This window comes from Egretta garzetta, unplaced genomic scaffold, assembly GCF_000687185.1.
Source record: "Egretta garzetta isolate BGI_Z169 unplaced genomic scaffold, ASM68718v1 scaffold375, whole genome shotgun sequence".
Lineage (NCBI taxonomy): Eukaryota > Metazoa > Chordata > Aves > Pelecaniformes > Ardeidae > Egretta > Egretta garzetta.
The window spans coordinates 742,273-763,176 of record NW_009259786.1 but is presented as its reverse complement, the minus strand read 5'-3'; the positions used below and the strand labels follow the sequence as shown (position 1 = coordinate 763,176).

General features: G+C 36.3%; 1 protein-coding gene across 1 annotated transcript in view; it reads left to right on the top strand.

Moving 5' to 3' along the window:
• Window positions 1-1,581: 1,581 nt before the first annotated feature.
• MFSD14B (major facilitator superfamily domain containing 14B) overlaps window positions 1,582-20,904 on the top strand; it is a 22,184-nt gene continuing 2,861 nt past the window's right edge. The window contains exons 1-10 of the mRNA XM_009639521.2: window positions 1,582-1,673; window positions 5,119-5,181; window positions 7,473-7,600; window positions 8,492-8,606; window positions 9,988-10,206; window positions 11,258-11,371; window positions 11,924-11,995; window positions 13,986-14,098; window positions 14,991-15,088; window positions 16,853-17,010. Coding sequence (XP_009637816.1) covers window positions 1,665-1,673; window positions 5,119-5,181; window positions 7,473-7,600; window positions 8,492-8,606; window positions 9,988-10,206; window positions 11,258-11,371; window positions 11,924-11,995; window positions 13,986-14,098; window positions 14,991-15,088; window positions 16,853-17,010 — 1,089 coding nt within the window. The 5' untranslated portion in view covers window positions 1,582-1,664. The remainder of the gene's footprint in view (window positions 1,674-5,118; window positions 5,182-7,472; window positions 7,601-8,491; window positions 8,607-9,987; window positions 10,207-11,257; window positions 11,372-11,923; window positions 11,996-13,985; window positions 14,099-14,990; window positions 15,089-16,852; window positions 17,011-20,904) is intronic.

The following is a 20,904-nucleotide window of genomic DNA, read 5'->3' as shown; positions in this document are numbered from 1 at the left end:
AGAGATTAAAAAATGCATAGTAACCTACAGATAAATGTTAATTAAATGCTTGAAAGATATCAACCTCCCAGACGTAATCTTTCATCTATGATATTATCATATTATTTCCCAGGAGAAAGAGAACTGTTTTGTTCAAATCCTTGAGCTTTGAAGAAAGCTGCAATGTAGAAAATAATTTGAATTCTCATCAGCTAGAAAAAATGCTGTATGGTTTACTTTTAGTTTGCTGCTACAGGTTTTTGATAAACTCTGATAGATTTTAAAATTATTAGTGATCTGGATACTTAGACTGTCCAGGCAGCAGGCATTCCTTTAAAAATCTTTACTATAGGCAGTTAGCTTAAATGAATCTTCTAATACAAGTGTTTTCTAAACATATAATTCCTGCTAATCTAGATGAAAGGTACTGAGCAGGAGAGAAACGCCAAACGTGCCTCTGCTCTACCTTTGTTGTAGGCTGTCTTGACTTTTTTGATGCTCAGTGGGAGACCCTGAGTTTCACGTTGTCCCTGCTCTCCACCTGCTGAAATGACACAATCTGGTTGATACTTGTCATTAGATGTCTCTTCGATTGAATCCTGCTTTATTAGATTGTGCAACATGCAAGAGAAGTGGCCTTTTATATTTTGGGTAAACTATGGGAGTACCAGATGAGAGCACTGTACTGCTCCTTTCTAGGAATTGCCAGTCTCATGGGAGTGTAATGGCTTTGGGTTGGCTAGAAACACTGAAAAACAGTCTTCTAGAGGACAAGTGTTAGGGGAAAGGGAAAAAGTAATTTTAGAACTTTGTAACACGGTTAACTATTGCAGGGGGCATGTAGCAAACAAAGCAGCAGTTCTGGTTAAATCAGGTTTAACCCAAGGGTTCTGCCTGGTTTGTCTAAACAAAAAGACTCTGGATGTCTCATCTGGGATCCAGTCCTTGGCTCAGGAATGGCAGTGGTTTCACCGTATTGTGAGCGCTTTCATAGTTCGCTAATTTTTCCTGGGATTACTTGTTGACCAGTAGAATAGCTCCTGGGTCTCTATGGGCACACACAAGCATGAAATCAGTTGGTCAGCAGGCAACAGAAAGTTGTACAGACAGCATAAGCTGCCTCTTCTTTTCTCATACTTAGGCAGTTTCAAATACAAACGGTGGCGCTCTTCTGGTTATGTACCTTGTCACAGTTTTGTTGTAAAGGTGATGTGATCTTCATAAAGCAGATCTGTTTCATTGTCCCATGTCCCACCATTTGTCACACTGCTGTGGAAGGGTTGTGAATAGTGCTCAAGGGGGAGGAAACCTAAAGGTACACTGGAGGTGGAGCAGTACAGGGCGATATCAGGAGTGGGGAAAATAGTTCTCTTCACTCAGAAAGAGTTTGAGGGAACAACCTTTCTCAAGTTCCCTGGAGATCTTTAGTTGTTTTGTAATAACTTTTCTCCACCCTTGTTTGGCTTACTATTGTTCCCAGGGGCTTGGTAGTAGGTCATCCTGAAAGCTGGTTATGCTCAAAATATGTTTGTAAGAGATCTTTACACGTGTGATGAATGGGATGTGTACAAACCACTGCATGTGTTTTTCTTTTTTAGCAACAAGGTGTTGGTCGGCCAAGCGTATACCACGCGGTGGTGGTCATATTTCTAGAATTCTTTGCCTGGGGGCTCTTAACCACTCCAATGCTAACAGTAAGTATAAGTATGACTCATCTGCCATCATCTTGGCAGTAATGACAAAAGTTAATTTACGAACTCCTAGAGATTGGGGTTTTAATTTGTTTTACACTTCCTACTTACCTCATTAACTGAATGCCAGAAGTCTTAACATTCAAAACTGTGCAATAGTAGTATACTACTATACTACAGCTGAGATCAGGACTGCTGAAAGACTAAAAGATAGTGGGGAAAAAAAAATCAGCAAAATGCTGTGCTACTCTTTAACTTTTATTTGCCTTTAAAAGTAACATCAATTTAGTGTACTGATGAAAGTCTCTCTGGAAATTCTGGCTTTTTTGAAGACTTCATAGTTCAAGTAATCATCCAATAATAACAATTGAATAAACTATGCATCCCATAGTAAACTTTGTATGCTATTGTGGGCTAGCTGTTAGGCTGGCATTTAACTTGAAGTAAAGTGTAAAGGCTTTCATGTAAGAAATGGATTTTTTTTTTTTTTTTTTTTATGTAATCTGTTCTGGAATGCAGTTATTTTCCAGTTGAATAGATAATTTGAGTGTTTGGTAACATGATATGAAACCTTTCATCTGAAGACGTGGGTCATACTCATTGAAATCTGGCCTGCCTGAGAGAAGATGTCTGCTAGTCTATTAGTGCAGTGTTTCATCAGATAAGATCTGAGAGCACTTTGAATACATGACGAATAAAGTTTTGTGGGATTGAAAGACCTTGGAGTTAATTATTTTCCTTCCCCAAACTCCAAATAAAATCATCTACATACCTCTTGAAAGGTGTTTGTCTAACTGTCCTAAAGACAATCACTGATCTTTTTAACATAGCTTAATAATAAAAAGTCCATATAAACAGTTAACAGATTTCCATAAAGTAGATGACTCACTAAATTACTATCCTGTCATGCTGTCTTGCCAGTGTCAAAAAATGGGGCAGCTTACTGGGTAGTCTTTCTTGATTCTTTTTTTTCCTTTCCTTTTTTTCTTAACCAAAATGTTCAACTTCAAGTTGCCCAAGCTTGACACTTCTCATTTAAAGGGATAATGTACAAATAGTAATTCTTACAGTCTTTAAAAAAACCCCCCACTTTTCTAAAACTGTATGTTAGGTGAATTCTTCAATAGTTCCTCAATAGTGTACTCCAATTAAAATAGTTCCATATGAATTTTTACTGGTAGTCACATGCAGCTGAAATGTTAATTCTTGAAATTAGTATTTATAATTGCACTGTGTCTAATGGGAGTGCTGTGAAATGCTTCTAATGTAAAACTAAATTCTTACTTGGAAGTATGTGGATTCACTACAGTCATGGTCTTGAATATCTTGTATTTTGAATGTTGTGTTCCTCTTAACGTAGTCTTGAATACTTAAGAGGCTGTTGCATTGGATTGAAAATTTAATTTAAAGCACTGAGTTGCATATAGTGGTGTAACTTAACTTACACATGTGTAAATGACTTCTGTGTTCTTGGGAGTTATCATCTTTATTTGTAATCAGCCTTGCAAACTCTGCAAGGCTGCTGTTTGATTTAAATAAATTTAAAATCTGATTTGAGTCTTTGCACCCTTCTGTCTGGTAATGTGCTTGTGGTTACTTTCCTTGGCCTGCTGATCATCCAGCAGTACTAGCATTCATGTAGAGCTTTTTTATGAGCAAGGTTCAGCTTTTGAACTGCTAGCTGCCCACTTTAGCTCAAGCAGGTTTGTCTGGTAGGAAGGACAGAAGTGGAAATGTCTGACCTGTAGACCAAAGCTCATGTTCACTCAATTTTTTTTTGGTTGTGTCATGATTTTCCAGTTCATTGTCAACATTCAATCAGATTAAAATGCTGTGTATTATCAAAATAAATTGTATGTATTCTGTGATAGCTGAGATGATTCAAAGTTAATTTTTAGATTATGTTTCTACCTTTGACATCAGTCAACAAAGCTGTAAGGCTTGTTATATCACACTATACTTAGAGAAGAAAAGATTTAAAGTGTTTATAAAGCACACAAAGGCTTTTTTGCTCACAGACCGCACAAAGTTTATGCTTATTACTTTTATTTATGGACTTGGAAGCCATTAGCAATATTAATCACTTAATGGCATGTTCTGTCTTCAATATCCTCCTTTTTTGAATACGTAGATGTTTCTGTCGGCAGAACTTGAGCAAGGCAGTTCCCTCTACCAGTTTGTCAACTTGTATTTCTCTTGCCTGTGTAAAGTAAGAGAAATTAATCTCAAAAGCTTGAACCAGTATCAGCAGTGGTTGCCTCCCAGGAAAAATACTCAAAAACACTTTACAGAAAGATAGATTTGATTCTCTGAGCTTCCTGCTTGCTTTTTTTTTTTTGGCTTGGAAGATGTATGCTTTCTAGATCTCTAATTTGAACCCTGACCTTTTTTTTTCCTCCATTCATATCATAGGATCAGTGGTCAAACAGGTGCAAAATTGTTTTAAATATCTAAATAGAAGATGAGACCAGAAGGAAAAAGGGATGTAAATAAGCAGAATTATCTGACCAGTAGTTCATATGGGAATAGCTACCTTTATTAAACCTATGATTTGAGAATCTCAGTCATCCTTAAAAATGATGCTGATATTTTTCAGTGAGACTAAAATAATTGTGTTTCTTCAGGCCAGTGGCTTTCTCAATATGCATATAAATAATTTTTGTATTGTTGGCACTTATCTATAGATAAAAACAGCACATGAATTTGAAGTGTGTGTGCATACATGCTTTGATCATTGCAATAACTTTTTTAATTGCCACAGTACCCATGAGGCCTTTTAACTCTCTTGCATATTTATGGTAAATCTGTTTAGTGTAGATTAACATGCTTGCCCTTGAATTAAGACTGCTGTTTAAGCACCTTAAATGAATTCGTAGCTGTACTTAAAGGATACATGAAACACTGAGAACTGTTGTTAGTATTTATAAGCATCTACTTGTTCATCAGAAGTGTTTCTAACTGTATGACTATTGAATATCTGCAGTTTGTTCAGAAACAGTTTGTGCAGTGCCTTTTTGGGCAGTTAATACAGCACTGTTTTTTTTTTTTTCTTGACAGAGTAAGTTAGCTGAATCTCATTTTCACTTCTAATTAGTAACAATGATTTAGTCACCCATTTGAAGGAATTATCTACCTCAAAATTTCTGTGATTTGTATCACATGGAGATGCTCTTTGCTTACACTGATCCCCTTTCTGAGCAAAGTACCCCAAACCAAACTACCTCTGCAGTACAGTGTGGTCTGTGCCAACAGAGGAATTTATGTCAATAAATTGCTATTAAACTTTGTCGATATTTTGTCATCAAAACAAGCAAGAGTACAATTCTGGGATAAGATACTTTTTTACCGAGTCCCAATAGAGCTATCCTGTTTCACAAATCAAATTTAAACTTTGAATCAACTTTCTCCTGTCTTGCCTGATTCAGATAATGCTTTTTTCCCCTGTCAGGTCTTACATGAAACATTTACCCATCATACATTTTTGATGAATGGTCTTATTCAAGGTGTTAAGGTAAGACTTTTTTTAAAACCTCTGACCTAAATATTCTGTGTGTTCCCATCTTGTAATTTGTCTCTCCTGCATTCTCTATAAGAACATCCAAAACATTGAGAATATAATTAATTCTTAAACCATTTTTTCATTGTGATTGTTGTGGTGTTGGGATCAGGTCAAGTTTTACTGCTAAATGGTTGCATCTGGAAGCAAGTGGAGTATTTCTCAGAAGTTTAAATTCCTCTTATTTGAATAGGTACCAGTTGTAGCTATTGTTATCTTTATAAAGATCCTTCTGAGACTGGAGCTAGGTTTTTAATGTCTGCTTCCTAATGTTAGATGATTTATATCAAAAGCAGATTAATGCAGCTTTGATGGTACCATTCAGATAAAAAAATGAAGTACTTAAACACTGTAATTTTGTCCAAGATGTGGTATAAAAGCTAATTTTCAGCAGGGCTGTTTATTTTTTTTTTTCCTGATCTTTTTTTTTCTATTCAGTTTTTGAGCTTTTTGTGATGGTCAAGATACTCAGGGCAGCTTATAGTTTACTTATGCCACTGCATTCACACAGTGGTCATACTGGATTGTTGCCACAATAAAAACTTGGAAATTTTCTCTAGCATAACTAAAACTTGAAAATCTCTTCTTTGCCGATTGTCTTGCTGGGAGGCTTCAAAGCACTTAGTGTAATTTCTGACTAAGTTAATTTGTAGCACCCAGAAATTACTTAGCTTTGTATTCTCTAACAAATCTGAAGCCTTTTTTTTTAGCTGTGAGAAATTGCATCTTAGGTTGCATTTGCTGTCTTGATGTCTTTCATGGCAGATTGGCAGAACACCATGCACTAGGGATGTTGGGATATCTCAGACTGAAAGAGGAAGTTACCGTTGGATTGTTCTCTTAGAAAAAAATTAAGTTAATGTTCCTCTTTGGTTCTTTCTTTCAACTCTCTTTGTTCACAGAGCAGTGTAAATATGAGTATCACTTAAAAGTAGTGAATGGAGGGTTCCCCATATATTTTCTACAGACCATATCTGTAGAAAAGTGCATTAATATCATGGTCTAAACGTATGTTATTGCTCTAACAGGTTTAATAAACAGGGGAGCATAGACCAGAGTGAGCTCAGACTTCAGTGTCCAATATTTTCTTTAAAATGCTGTTTATGAAACATCAAAAGTGTTTTGGGTGACAGCAAAACATGTTAGTTCATATTCTACTGAAATCTTATTCTTGAGCTAAAACATCAATTTCAACTGAGTAAGGCATCTAACTTTCCTAGGATCTGGTAGTCTGGCTTTATAGCTTTTGCTCTCAATTTACTTACTGAAATTATTGGAATCAGAGTTGTTTATTGGGATTTGGCAGAATAGTGATTTAGTACAACAGTCTGTACACATATGTTAAACTTGAAGGTGAACGTATTCGAATGCCAGAGGTTAGCTCAAGTTAGCTGGAGTAGAATTCCAGTGTATCGAAGTGCTTACTGATGTGTTTACTAACATTTGGATTTATGGCAGAGTTGGACTGATGAGAGAACAGTATACTAATTAGGAGGAAGATGCATCTGTTCTAGAGGTTGATAAACCTGTGAAGGGCTTTGCTTATTTTAAATCTTCTATGTAATATGGAAAATATTTGAGACCCAGATTCCCGGACTGAATTAAATGCTGAAAAATCTGGTATTTGATCTTTAGTAAATTTTTTTTCTGTGACAACTGTACCTGTAAGTCTGACTTTTGCCACTGGAATATCTTTATGGTGTTCCATTGTCTCAAGTTGTCAAGCTTGCTCAAGTGGTCCTCATAGTCCTTGCAATGTACAAATGTCCTGTACATAATAAATACACAGTATAAAGCAATAAGTGTTCTGTTTAATTTCTTTCAGAGAACAGTTAGATTACCCAAAACTCCCTGTTAGGAGCAGTCCAAATTAGAGGGGAATTTGGGTTTGGGATCTAGCACTAAGTCTTGTGATAGAGGCTAAGGAGATGTCCTTTGTGAAACTAGACTACAGATTTTTGTAAATTTTTAAGCAGCTTTTACAGTCTGTGGTACTTCGATATTGAATCAAATTGATCTTGAAAAAAATGTATGGTTTTTTTAGTGCACTGAGGCTTAATAGATTTGAAACATATAACATCAGTATCACAGAAAAGTGGGCTGTAGAAGAAATTGTGTACAATCTTAGTTATCTACAATTTTGTGTTCAATTTCAAATCAAATTGCAATTTTAGTCCTTTTTTATGTTGTGGTTAAAGTGAAACTGGAAATGTGAATATAGACATATTGTTTTTCTTCTGTCACAGGGTTTTTTATCCTTTCTCAGTGCTCCACTAATAGGTGCTCTGTCAGATGCATGGGGAAGAAAATACTTTCTTCTTATTACAGTTTTTTTCACCTGTGCCCCAATTCCATTGATGAGAATAAGTCCATGGTAAGTGGTACAGACTGCAGTAGTGAGCTTCTCAGTACAGCAGAAATTCAATCAGATTAGTAGTTTGGGGGAGTGGGAGAGGGACAGTTAGACAAGAGGAAAGCCACTTTTCTTTCAAGACATTACTGCGTTATTCTGGAGCTTTTCTGTTTGAGGTGTTACAACTGTCTGTCTTAAAAGTAGAAGTTACAGGATGTGATTTACTTACTGTATTCACAGAAGCGTAACAGTATGGTTTGAAAAGTGGTTTTGAAAGCCCTGTCTAACTCAGTTTTAAGGTCAGCTGTTAATTTTTTTCCCCTGAGGACTGACAATGCTGTAATAAATATATTTTTAAAGCTAACTGAACCTTAGAATTTATTGACCACAGAAAAGTAATTGCTGCAAACGAGAACTTTTAACTCTTTGACTGGGCAGTTTTGAAGTCTTAACTGAGTGGAATTGACATGGTTTTGGTTTCATTTACATTCATTGTGAAATTTAGGATTACGAAAGAACTTTGTGTACACCGAGTGCATTAGAGTCCAGCTTCTGAAGCATTAATGTGGTATAGTTTATTCCTTAACTGGTTGAAAAACTGAGTTTTAAGATAATTCCTTTTTCATAACTTAAACTTGCTTCAGCTTTGAGAGTGTGAAAATGTATAGGTACTGTGTCCTGAAGGGGCCACTTTTTCTTTTAGGCTCATGTAAAGTAAACAGTACAATATTAGAAATTAAAACGCTGTTTTTCGATATTTAAGTGAGACTGCACCATTATTAATCTCCAGTAAAGCTCTATTTTAGTTCTTGAGGAATGGTCTCATAGCTTAAATACAGACTTGCTTGACTAGTAAGAGAAAAGCAAGAGGTCTTAGCTTAAACTTTCTAATTGTTGCTTTTAAATCATTAGGTGGTACTTCGCTATGATTTCGGTATCTGGAATCTTTTCTGTTACCTTTTCTGTAATATTTGCCTATGTAGCTGATGTAACACAAGAACATGAAAGAATTGCAGCCTATGGACTGGTAAGATAAGCTAAACTTGAAAAAAGGTCAGATTATGACCTTGTATTGAATTTGTGTTTTGATGTACAGATTATTTCCTGATTGATGTGATGAGGTTGATAGAGAAAGGAATGAACCATGCATCAAGGCACTGCATTAGAGTTTGAGAAATCTAGTTTAGACTTTCTACTGCTGCACAGACAGCTCTGTGCTCATAGGAACAGAATAAGAATTTGACAACTTGACCTGCGTAGCAGATGTGTAACAGTACATTTTTTTTTAAGTTTCATAGGCAGAACAAGAAATGTTGTTAAAGGCAGTGCAAGTTATTTAATACTTGATCTGGCAATGTCTTTCCAGCACCAGTAAATTAGACTTTTCGTTCGTGTAGTTTTCTTTTAATATAGAATGGCTTTTTCTATAGTAAAAGCAGTCAGGAAGGGCAAAAATGCATAATACAGTATTTTTAGGAACTTAGTGGTGACCTTTCTTAATTAGCAAGAGAAGAGGAAAATAGTGCAGTTATCACAAACTAGCCTTTCCAGTAATAATATAATTCCTGCTTAGTTGGCTTTCCTGAATATCTATATTTTTTAGATTTTGGAGGCCCATTGGTAGATGCCCTTGGCCTTTCAGTATCAGTTATCCCTTTGTCCTCTGTGCATCTGTTTTCACTATACGGATATTAATGGACTTGATTTTGGCTGACTGTAACGTACTTTGAGCTGTTAAGGCTTCTCTTTATTTTTAGCCTTAGGGACGTATGATTCCTCAGATGTTGACTTAACAGTTAAGAAATTAAAGGACTTGGTTCTGTGTATATTGTTGTAGCAGAGCACAAAACAGGCTAAAAGTTCTGGAATTCCTATTTTATTTCTTCTGCCTATGAAGAGGGCTGTAAGTATATTTGGAGCATATATTTGCCTGCCTTCAAACAGTTTTTTAACAGAAACAGCTTGATCTAAAATTCAATAAAGTGGTAGACCAAAGTGCAGTTGTTTTGATGAGGTCTGTATCTCTTTCTGAGGCTCAGGTTCACTTAGGCAGGCATTTAAATACGCTGGCAACTTTTTCAGTGAGATCTCATCAAATTCATAATTGGAAAACAAAAAATATTTTAATCTGCTTGAATGTCAGAGCTGTTTTCCTTTGAGCCAAACTTGCACTTTCACTGCAAACCCTGTCTTGTATGGTGGGCAGTTGAGAAGGTTGGAGAAACTTTATTTGGACCCGTATTTACTGTCATAAGTGATTTTATTCTTTTTTTTTAAAACTTAAGTTTTGACATTTTTTTTAAAGCCACACTTCTGGGGAGGGGTAGTGGTATTGAGCAAGTTGCTTCATTTTTCTGCAGTGGTAGATTAACCACTTCGACAAGTTTGTAAACTGTTCTTGTGTATAGGTATCTGCCACCTTTGCAGCAAGTTTGGTAACTAGTCCTGCCATTGGAGCATACCTGTCTGCCAGCTACGGAGATAACCTTGTCGTACTAGTGGCCGCATTGGTGGCGGTTGTGGACATCTGCTTCATCCTGCTAGCTGTACCAGAATCTCTGCCAGAAAAAATGAGACCTGCATCATGGGGATCATCTATATCATGGGAACAAGCAGACCCTTTTGCAGTAAGATGCACTTCAATAAGTAATTAATAAATAATTTATGATTGAATAATAATAATAATAAACTGCATTTTGTAAGCTTGAGAAATCCTTAATCTTACTGGTAGCTTGACTATTCAGTGCACCGCAATCTCTGTTCTCTGCTCTTACACAAAAAGATACAGCACAAAATGGATTAAATGAGTTTTTGAATTGCAAACAGTATTTGGTGTGAAATTCAAAGGGAAAATGCTTTACTCTTCTACTTTATTTTATTGTAAGAGAAGTGCTGAATTCTTGTACTGCTACAGACCCTGAAATCTGCTATTGTAAAATTTTGCATATTCATTTTATGCTTTGTACTTCTGGTTGGCGATATCTCTCCCCACTCTTGAATTGCTTTTTTGGTTATATGTGATTTCATTTTAATATAGAATGGATCTATAAAGCCTGATTTTTCTACAGGCATATATAGGAAGGGTTAAATCTTTCTAGTCACTTACTCACTTATTCATGCTTACTTAGCTAACTGGTGTTTATGTTACACCTTGATATCTTAAGAGAGGACAGAGTGATTGTTCTTTATGAGATCCACCCTGCTGGGAACTGGTTGTGAATGTTGAGAGATGAGTGACATGCTTGAAAGACTGCAGGTAAAGAATTTGTTTTCCACAATTTATTTGTTATGCAAACTGATTCATATAATAGGTGAACAACTATAATAAATGTACAAGGAAAAATACTCTCATAATTTGGGGAGAGAAACAGTGGTAATGAGGCTATATTATTTGCTAGCATTTTTCAGAACAGATAATATGATACTGTTTTCAGTGAATACTTGTAATTTGGCACTGAACAGCAGCTTCAAAAATGAAATGGAAACTTTGCAGCAGAATCAAATACCACAAACCTTTTTAACTTAATGTTCAGATTAACTCTTTCCATGTGTGGTTTTTTTTGACTCATATGTATGGGTAAAAACGGATTTTTAAAAAGTGAATCTACCTTCTGCTTTCTTTATGCTTTCATTAGACTTTATATAAATGTCCCAATACTTGTTTTCTTTGTTTTACAGTCTCTGAAGAAGGTTAGAAAAGATTCTATGGTTCTCCCTATCTGCATTACAGTGTTTCTCTCCTATCTGCCTGAGGCTGGCCAGTATTCTAGCTTTTTTCTGTACTTGCGACAGGTAAATGTTTGTGTCTTCACATCTTACTGCAGATGTTTAAATAAGTGTTCCCTAAGACCTGTTTCTTGTTGAAGACTTTGCTCAGAAAACTGCTTTCTGGCAAAATACAGCTTTAAAAAATAAAGGCAGGATACTTCACTAAGCCAAGAACTGAGTAACCCTTGACTCTTGATAGATAAACCTTGCCATAGCTTAAACATGTGTTTATGAAGTTAGGCAGACCTTTGTTCCCATTCAGTGCAGCAGTTTGTATGTCTTGAGGTGGGATATTGCCTGCTGAAGAGCTATTGTGCCTGTGAGAGGGGACAAAGAACTTCAATTTCCAGATAAATTACTTCCTCTGTCTCCTTTTTTTTAAGGCAACTTTTTTTTTCTTGTGTGGATTTCTTGGCAAGCAGTCAAGTTAAGGATTATTCTTAAAAATTACACTTCCTGTATGGATTTAGATTATAAGTGGGGATTGGTGTTTTCTTTGAAGAAGATATCCCTTTGCCAGTGATTGTCCTGGATTGCGTTTGGCACTTGATTTATGCATTTTCTGCTTCTCTTCAGATTATAGGTTTTGGATCTGCTAGCATTGCGGCATTTATAGCTGTGGTAGGCATTCTGTCTATAGTAGTTCAGGTAAGCTTTATTGGTTTTAGTGTTTTATTAAACAGTACTAACTGAACACCAATGCTCACTCCTTTGACTGTTAAGCTTGTCTATAAACTTCTTGTGTGCTCTAAAATGCCGGTGTATCTTGCTTCTTGCTTAAATCCGCTTTCTTTAGAAATACTGGACCTGGGCATCAGAAAATGAAACTAAAACTTGCTAAGCTCAGATCAGTAAATCTACTGGAACTCTGTCTTTAAATTATTAAAATTATATTGGAAATTGGTTACTTAATTCAAGGCCTGCTGAAAGGGAAATGTGTTATTTATTTCAAGCAAAAGTTATGCTACTTGCAGTTACTCAATTGGCTCATGCTAGCAAACTTGAGTACAAACAATGCAGGTATTGAATGGTCTGTCCAGAGTTAACTTAGGCTCAGCGTGGAGGCTGAGGAACTGTGGGGCCTTGGTATATTGCTTTCATACCTCTTCATTGGCAACAGTGAGTTAGTTTTTGGACAGGTCCTTTGTACCTTTTAGAAATCAAACAGTTTTTATGATGTGATCTTTGGGATCTTTATGGGTACAGTTTGTCTTCCTGTTGTGATAACAGGAAGAAGAATAGCACATACAATGTGCTGTAACCTTGCTGCCATCCATAGCAGCATAGAGGTCTTACTGTTTTGATGTAAACAACACATTCCTCAGTGTTTACCAGTTTTGCTGGTGTCAGTTGTGTCCTCCATTATCAGTACAAGTCATTATTTTAATCCTTGCTCTGTGGTTTGTTCTGATGCTTTTGTGTACACTCACATTTGCCAATCATACTTTATTCAGACCAGTATTTTTGCTAAAAATCTCTAAATTGGCTACCTTCTGGTTCATAATTTTCAGTGTTAAAATGAGGAAACTCTGCATTGATTTTTGAACTCTTTGAAGAGTGCAGCTTACTGAAATAAGTTTTGCTTCATAAATACTGGTTTGTGTTGGCATGTTGAAAATCTCCAGAAAGAATTGATCTCATGTAGATAGAATTACTGTATTTTCGCTGTTTATCTTTCACACTAGCTTTGCTTAAGAATGAGAAACAAGAAAACTAGTTTGAGCAAGATGTACATGAGAAAGGAAGTATGCTGTGCTCTGAAATCCTTCTAGTTCTTTTTCTCTGGCTTTTTACTCGTGTGTTGCTGAGTTTCTCATGTTAAAGAAAAACACATGCACTGTTAACCGAGTGAAGTTGTCCATATGGACTTCGCCTTACTAGGAACTATCTTTTTCTTGCCATGGGTGTGTTACTGTTGTACCTGAATTAGGACCTTCTTCCCCCTCAGGAGTAATGCTTCTAACAGATGAAAAACAATCGTTTTCCTTCAGGGTTAGTTTCCACGTGCAAATAGAAAGGTCATATGAGTGGTGTAAAGAGTCAGCAGAAGATGTAATTTAAGATGCCTAGGAATTGGCCTTGGCCAAATTTCAGTGCATGAAGTTGGAAAAGCAGCAGGATTTACTTGTTGGGTTTTAATTGTAAATTGGGATAGTAATTCACCTGACCTAGAGACTACTTTTTTCTCAGCTGACAGTCTTTTTTTTTTTCCTCTAGTATTTGCAGATACTGGTAAATTCAATCCATATCCATCCTGTACTGTCTTAACTTGGTACCAGCATCTATTGTGGAACTCTCTAGGCTATAAGGCTATAATGAAACAGAACTGTGGAGGTGGAAACAAAAGCCCGTTTACAGTAGCAGCAGACAATGAGATATAATGTCCATAAAGAAGGTGGTATATATGCTTCTTGATGTCCTGAAGCAGAAACTCTTTAATAGTTAAGAATGTCTGTACATCAAATGTTGATATGACTAGTCTGCATTTTGGACTTAATACAGGGGAAGTAAGAGCATGAATAGTGTAAATTTCCTCAGCAGTTGAAAGGTCTTCTGAATTACTTTGTGTAGAAGGAGAAATTACTTTAGTAATCTGGCTTTTTAAAATAACTTTTGGATGAACCAATTTCTCTTGCAGACTGTGTTTCTCAGTATCTTGATGAAGTCGATAGGGAACAAAAATACAGTTCTCCTTGGCCTTGGCTTTCAAATCCTTCAGTTGGCTTGGTATGGTTTTGGATCTCAGTCTTGGTAAGCACGCATTTTCATAGATACATACCTGTTAAGGAACTAAAAATCTTTTCCCAAGAAATTCTACCATTTAGTTCTGTCATCACGAGTATTTAAGCGGTCTGTGAATTAAGCATTCTCACTTGCATTATGCTACCAGAGTTTGGTCTGTATTTTGCACAAGTAGGAATGATAGAATTTTCCAGGTATATTGTGTGAGTTGCAGACTTAATAAGTCTTTTGAAAACAGTCTTTGCACCATTTTGGTCCATTGAGTTTTACATCTACAAATGTGGTTAAAACTTTTTCTTAAACTCTCACGCTAGTTAGTAGTATGTTCTCTCCAGTAATTCCACTGGATCTGTTCTAGCAGTAAGTTAACTGGACCTCTACTTTTTCTTTTTTTCTAACATGTCATTATCTTACTTATAACTATATTTGGAAACTATCTAGAACTTCTTTTGTTGGAAAAACTGCCTGTGAGTAAAGTGAACTAGAACCCTTTTTCTTTACAAAGTTTATCCTACTGACAGTGATGAATGCTTAGTCTTTATCAGAGTACTTCCTAGTGAGTTATGCAAGTTAGAGAACTGCTTCACAGGGACACCTGGAGAGGGAAAGCCTGTGCATCACTTTGCTCCTGCTCCCTTCTTTTCCTCTGCTGTAATAGCTAGCATAGAATCAAATGTCCTTCTGTTCCAGCAAGCTCAGGGTAGTCTGTGGGAGAGGAGCAGGAAAGAAGAGGCCCTGACCACATTATTTGCAGTCTTTAGGTATTTTAATAAGAGTACTTTTAAAAGGGCATTAAGTGTTAAGTGAGGGTACCCTTGTAGCCCTTTTTGGGGATGGTGGTGGGTGGGGACTAATTATATGGGCAATCTCATTTTTAATTCTAATTATACATATAACACAGGATGATGTGGGCAGCAGGAGCTGTAGCAGCAATGTCAAGCATTACATTCCCAGCAATCAGTGCTTTGGTTTCACGAAACGCAGAGTCAGATCAACAAGGTGAGTATTGATTGAATTAATGTTTCGCCATCAGACTGCTTTCCTGCATGACTCTTCTGTCTAGAAAGCAGAATACTTATCTAGGTATACTTTTCAAATATGTTGATGAGTAATGAGTTTCTTGGTAGTAGCTGTGGAAGTCTGCCAATCTATGTAGATTGGAAGGAGGTACCCAAATTTATCAAATTTGCATTGCAAAATACATAGTTTCTGTCTGACCAGCTACTTCTCTTTAGCTTCCTGTAAAAGTACTACCAAAGCAAGAAAAACAGATTTGGTAACTTTCATGGTTCTTTCTTCCTTTTTTTTTTTATTAAAAGTAATATTCTCTAAGTAGACAGTGAGGATTACTGTAGCAATACACCATCCTTTTAATGGAAACTAAAACCATGTCTTGTCAGGTTAAAATAAGCCTATGTAAGAAGGTCTATTCTATGTGGAAAAGTTGGCCCTATTTGCTATAATACTTCATATTTTCAAGGAATAAAAAAGCTTAAGTAAATAGTTGATCTGAGAAGATGGAAAAATTCAATGATTTTGATGTGAAGGGGTGTGATCAGTCAGAAAGAACTCTTCATTTAAAATTAAGTGAGGGAAGGAGTCACCACAAAGTACAACACTGGTGTATAATAACTGAATTTAGTGTTCTCTTTAAAAAAAAATCCTGTACATATAAATTCTAAGTATCAGTCTTGCTTTAACATTGTACAACTTGAAGTTAGATAAGTGCAGTTAATGTGGGAGGTACAAAGGAGGTGCAGTTCTAGGAGGTAGAATTCTGTGGAATTTGAAAGGTGCAAAAGACAGTATTTTACATGATTTTTTAATCATTCCCTTCCTCCCCTGTTTTTGTTTCTAATAGAGACTTTAAAAATAGTTTTGAAAGACTTATTTGCTATTTGTCATGAAACAAATAGTTTAGCTACATCACAGAAGTCATTGATCTTTAATTTTACATAGAGGAAACTACTGTTAATAGCTCAGCCATACAATAGTTTCTAGAGTGAAGTTTTGCCACCTAGTGGCACGAAGATTTTAAGCTTACATGTCAAGCTATGAAGAAAAAACTTAGATAACTATATTTTTGGCATGTTTTCTTTCCTTCCATTTTACAAGTTATGGCCTTAAGAAGGAAGGGATGCACAGACTACTAATACTGTAAAAATAGTGTTCTTAATCTGTCAGATCATCAGAACACTTTTTACACTGTTGTCACAATCACTTAATGAAGTTGAAACAGAAATACACCATAGAACTGTTTAATCAAGCTTTTAAAATAATCTAATGTAAAACTGCAACCAATCTAGTACTGTGAATTTACTGCCGTACTGCTGAATTTACTGCCGTGATTAAGTTACTTGGTACTTAAATAAATGCTGGTTTTAGACTGGTGAAGGGAAGATATCTGTTACAGTTTATGCATATTTTGCCAATAACAACCCTTAACACATAGATATATTACTCTAGATTTCACTTGAAAATACATTGAGCAGGTACCACATTTAACCTCTGCTTTCTTCATTGTAGTCTTTGGGTGAGGTTGGAAGAACTCTTAATACAGAAAATTAGACTTGGACATAAATTCAGTCACTCATATTCAAAACTCATAGCACTTACAGTAGCATACAAGTAGAAATAATTCTGAGATGTGCTATTTTGGAACAGCCATTAGAATACACTGAGAGCTGTTGTCTCTGAGTGTTTTATTCTTGACTTAAAAAAAAAAAATAAATATCCTGCTTTTATTTTTTTTTCCTTCATTAGGTGTTGTCCAAGGAATAATAACTGGAATAAGAGGTCTGTGCAATGGTCTGGGACCAGCACTGTATGGCTTTATTTTCTTTCTCTTTCATGTGGAGCTCAATGAATTGCCACCTGATCAGACTTCTGGAAAACAAGCAATGGAAGATCCCAGTGATGAGGTAAGTTTAAAACTTGGTGTGAAGTTTGTAGTGTAGAACTTGTAAGGGTAAAAGCCTGTCATTTTTGGTTGATTTTAAATCTTGATGTCTAATTCTTGAACTACTTAATTCTCACTTGTCAGCTTTATTGAGATATTGAGGTAGCTAATAATTGAAATTTGATGGTAAATATCTAGGTTTACAGTAGTACCGGCTTTGGTTTCAGTACTCTAATGGAACCAGTTAACTTCTTTTGATGTAAATCTACTCAAAACACAGCTGTAATCCTGAATTACAGCTCAACATGAAATTTCGACATTAGGAAGGTCATCTTTGGTACCTAGGTAAATTGTAACAAGTTGATCTTTGAACCTCACAGCAATAGGTTAAATATTCATTTATACAGTAATTCAGTATACAGTTGAGATCTTTTTTTTTTTTTTTCTTCTTCTTCTTCAATGGCAGTAACAATGCTGTTCATCACCTTTCCTTACCTGTATGAAACTTGATGGGGCGGGGAGAAGTCAATCCTATGCGACATTTCTTTGGAGCTCCCTTCAGTCTTCTCTTGTATCCCTTCCATCTTTGTTTCAGGTCTGCACTTTTGTCTGCTTTGTTCTTTCCTATTTGGCTTCCAAAATACCAAATACATGCTTACTAGAGTTTGGAGAATCATATGGACCCTTTTTAGCTTATTGCTCTGATCTCTTCAGCTACGATTTCATTGCTTTTTCAAAATACAAAGAGTGGACTTTTCAGAGAGCTGATGATCTCTTAGCTTGTCATTAAGCTGATTAAGAAAGACAACAGATTAGCTGAATATGTAAATAATCCCCCAGTCTCTCCATCCTTCCAGCTATTAACTCTAACAGGTGTTTGAACATAGTAGTCACTGCTGTAGCTATGGTGAGGTGCTCTATAATTTGCTCAAGGAAACTGAGTAGCGTTTTAGAGTAAGGGAGCAAAGACACTCTTCTTGTACAAAAAGGAAACTGTAGGAAATTATGGGAGAACCTTGATAATCATGATTTCAGGTTTTCAAGAGCTTTGTCATGCTTCCACTACTTAAAACTCCACTTTTGATCTCTGTTTTTTAAAGCATTAAATCACATAAGCTTTTCTTGGAGGCAGGGACTTGTTGGCTTTTTGACCTTGTATAAGTATTTCTGTTACAAGTAATTTCAGTATGTTCTGTTGCTTTAAGAACATTCATGTGTGTGTTTTTTCTGAAGTAGCCCAGATGTAATACATCTTACAAATGAGTTATAAATGAGTCAAAACTTCTGCTGTGGATTTTTCTAAAGCTTGTGGTAGGAGTTCCTGTGCTGAAGCTTAATGTATGAGCTTCCTTGTAAAATGATGATTTTTCTAAGCTGTAAATGTACATGAAACTGTCACTTCAGACAACCTTGTTTTCTTGACAACCTAATAAATCAGTAGACATTTTTAGTTAGCAGTACAGCAAAATCAGTAAGTATTTGCATAACTAAGATTGCTTTTTATTCTAATTTCTGTGGGACAGCTGTTACGTTTAATTATGTATCTACTCATAAGCTTTGTTAAATGTCTGTAATTAATATCTCTCCCTGTTAATAGTTACCAGGCACCTATCACATAAAACTATCATTCAGGAAAATAGCAATATGATTTTTTTCCTACTAATTCTTATGTTCAAATCTAATACAGCAGTGGGAAAGAACTTCACAATTTAGATATTATATAGCTTTAAAAATTGATCTAAGTAAAATGAGTGGAAGTGAAAACAAGGGAATGTACCAAGATTAGACAGGGAAATGAGCAAACATGTACAAGCCTAGCTTACCACACTAGTACTTGTACCCTCGATTTGCAAGCCCCAAATGCAAGCTGCCTGTCTCTTGAATTTCTTCAGTGTTTTAAATTGGTAACTAGGAGTTGCTTTACAGATATATATATAGTTTCAAAAATGTTTTCTTAGTGAACTTTTGTTAACATTTAGTAAGATTAAGACATGTTTTAATAACAAGTTTAAAGGGTGAAATACCTTGCTTTAAAAAGTTGCTGGATGTTGTCTGTGAACTGACATTGTGTCTGTATTAAATGCAGTTAACTAATACAATGTGGTTTAGTCAGTGACAAGCATTGTTGTTTTGTTTTTTTTTTTTGATGCTTAAGCCTGTATTCTACCCCTCCTTGTCAAAGGCAATGAGTGTACAGGAGCTCAACTGAGAATGCACTGTTACTGTGCTGAACCTTGATCAATCTGAGTGTGCTGTTGAGGTGAATTAAAAACAGTTCTTCCTCCTTTGTTTCCACTACTGTAATACTGGGTGTTACTGCAACTACAGGAAATAGATTTTTAAGTTGTTATCAGAAATAGGTTATTTATACAGGTATTGTTAAAATTATTAACGTGAAGAATAAATTTGTTTGCGTAACACTTTGAGAGAAAGGTGTCTTTTCCCATTAAAAATAAAAAAAATAAGTTTAACTAGTAAAAGCTGATGTCATAATTTAGTATTGTACCTTTGAGATACAAAGTCTTCAGTGGTCACTGATGGACAGAGTGCTAAAACAAATTGTTAGATACAATGGTTCTGTAAACCTTTGTATTCAAACACTGGCAACAGGAAAGTCTGGATGCAAATTTTAGTTTTTTAACGTGTAGAGTAAATGGAGGAGAATACATCCTAGTGGTCATCTAAGGTGTATTTTTAAACAGCTCAAACTTAATTTTTTTTCCTTTTTTTGACTTGCCTTTAGGTATTGATTTCTGTAACTCTACAGGACTTAGGAATAGGATTTTACTGAATATTACTTGGTTTTTTTCTCGTGGAAGTGGGAGACCTGCAGTGTTACCACAAGTCACACTTGCAATTCCCTTCCGTCAAAGAAAAGATCTGATGCCAGCTATTCAAGAAAGATTGTGTGTCTGCTCTACAGAGCATAAATAGTAAAAGTTCAGCATATCTGTCTTAATTCCCATTTAAATAATTGTTTTCAAATCTGGAGAGCATAAAGAGCAGAGTTAGGTTGCATCATTATAATTATCCACAAGGAGTCCTTACAGCAAACAGTGCAGTCATAGGCTGTGTTTGGAGAGTAATACTAACACTTGGCAATGCAATGAGTAAGGACTGCTTTTCAAAACTTACTACTCTCTTCAGTGAAACTGCAAATACTCAAAAGCTGCTCAGATAAATCAGCTGCTATACTACAAATGAGGATATTAATTTATGGAAGTTTATGACGTTCTTCTAAGTACTTTGTGGGCTTAGCACCATGAGGTGGTTTGACCCTGGCTGGACGCCAGGGGCCCACCAAAGCCGTTCTATCACTCCCCTCTTTAACCGGACAGGAGAGAAAAAGTAAATCAAAGGGCTCGTGGGTCAAGGTAAGGACAGGGAGAGATCATTTGTCAGTTACCATCACAGGCAAAATGGGTAAAACAGACTCAACTTGATAAAATTAATTTAATACATTACCAATCAAAATCAGAGGAGAGGATAAAAACTGCTGATTTTTAAAACATCTTCCCCCCACCCCTCCTTTCTTCCTGGGCTCAACTTCACTCCCAATTTCTCCACCTACTTCTCCCACAGTGGCGCAAGGGGATGGGAATGGGGTTGAGGTCAAGTTCATCATGCATGGTCTCTGCCACTTCTACTTCCTAGGGAGAGGACTCTTCCCCTGCTCATGCGTGGGGTCCCTCTCACGGGAGACAATCCTCCATGAACTTCCCCAACGTGAGTCCTTCCCACGGGCTACAGTTCTTCATGCACTGCTCCACCCCCCCGGGGTCATAAGTTCTGCCAGCAAACCTGCTTTGGCGTGGGCTCCTCCCCCCATGGGTCTGCAATGGCTTGCCAGGAACCTGATCTGGCACAGGCTTCCCACGGGATCACAGCCTCCTCCCTTCGGGCATCCACCCGCTCC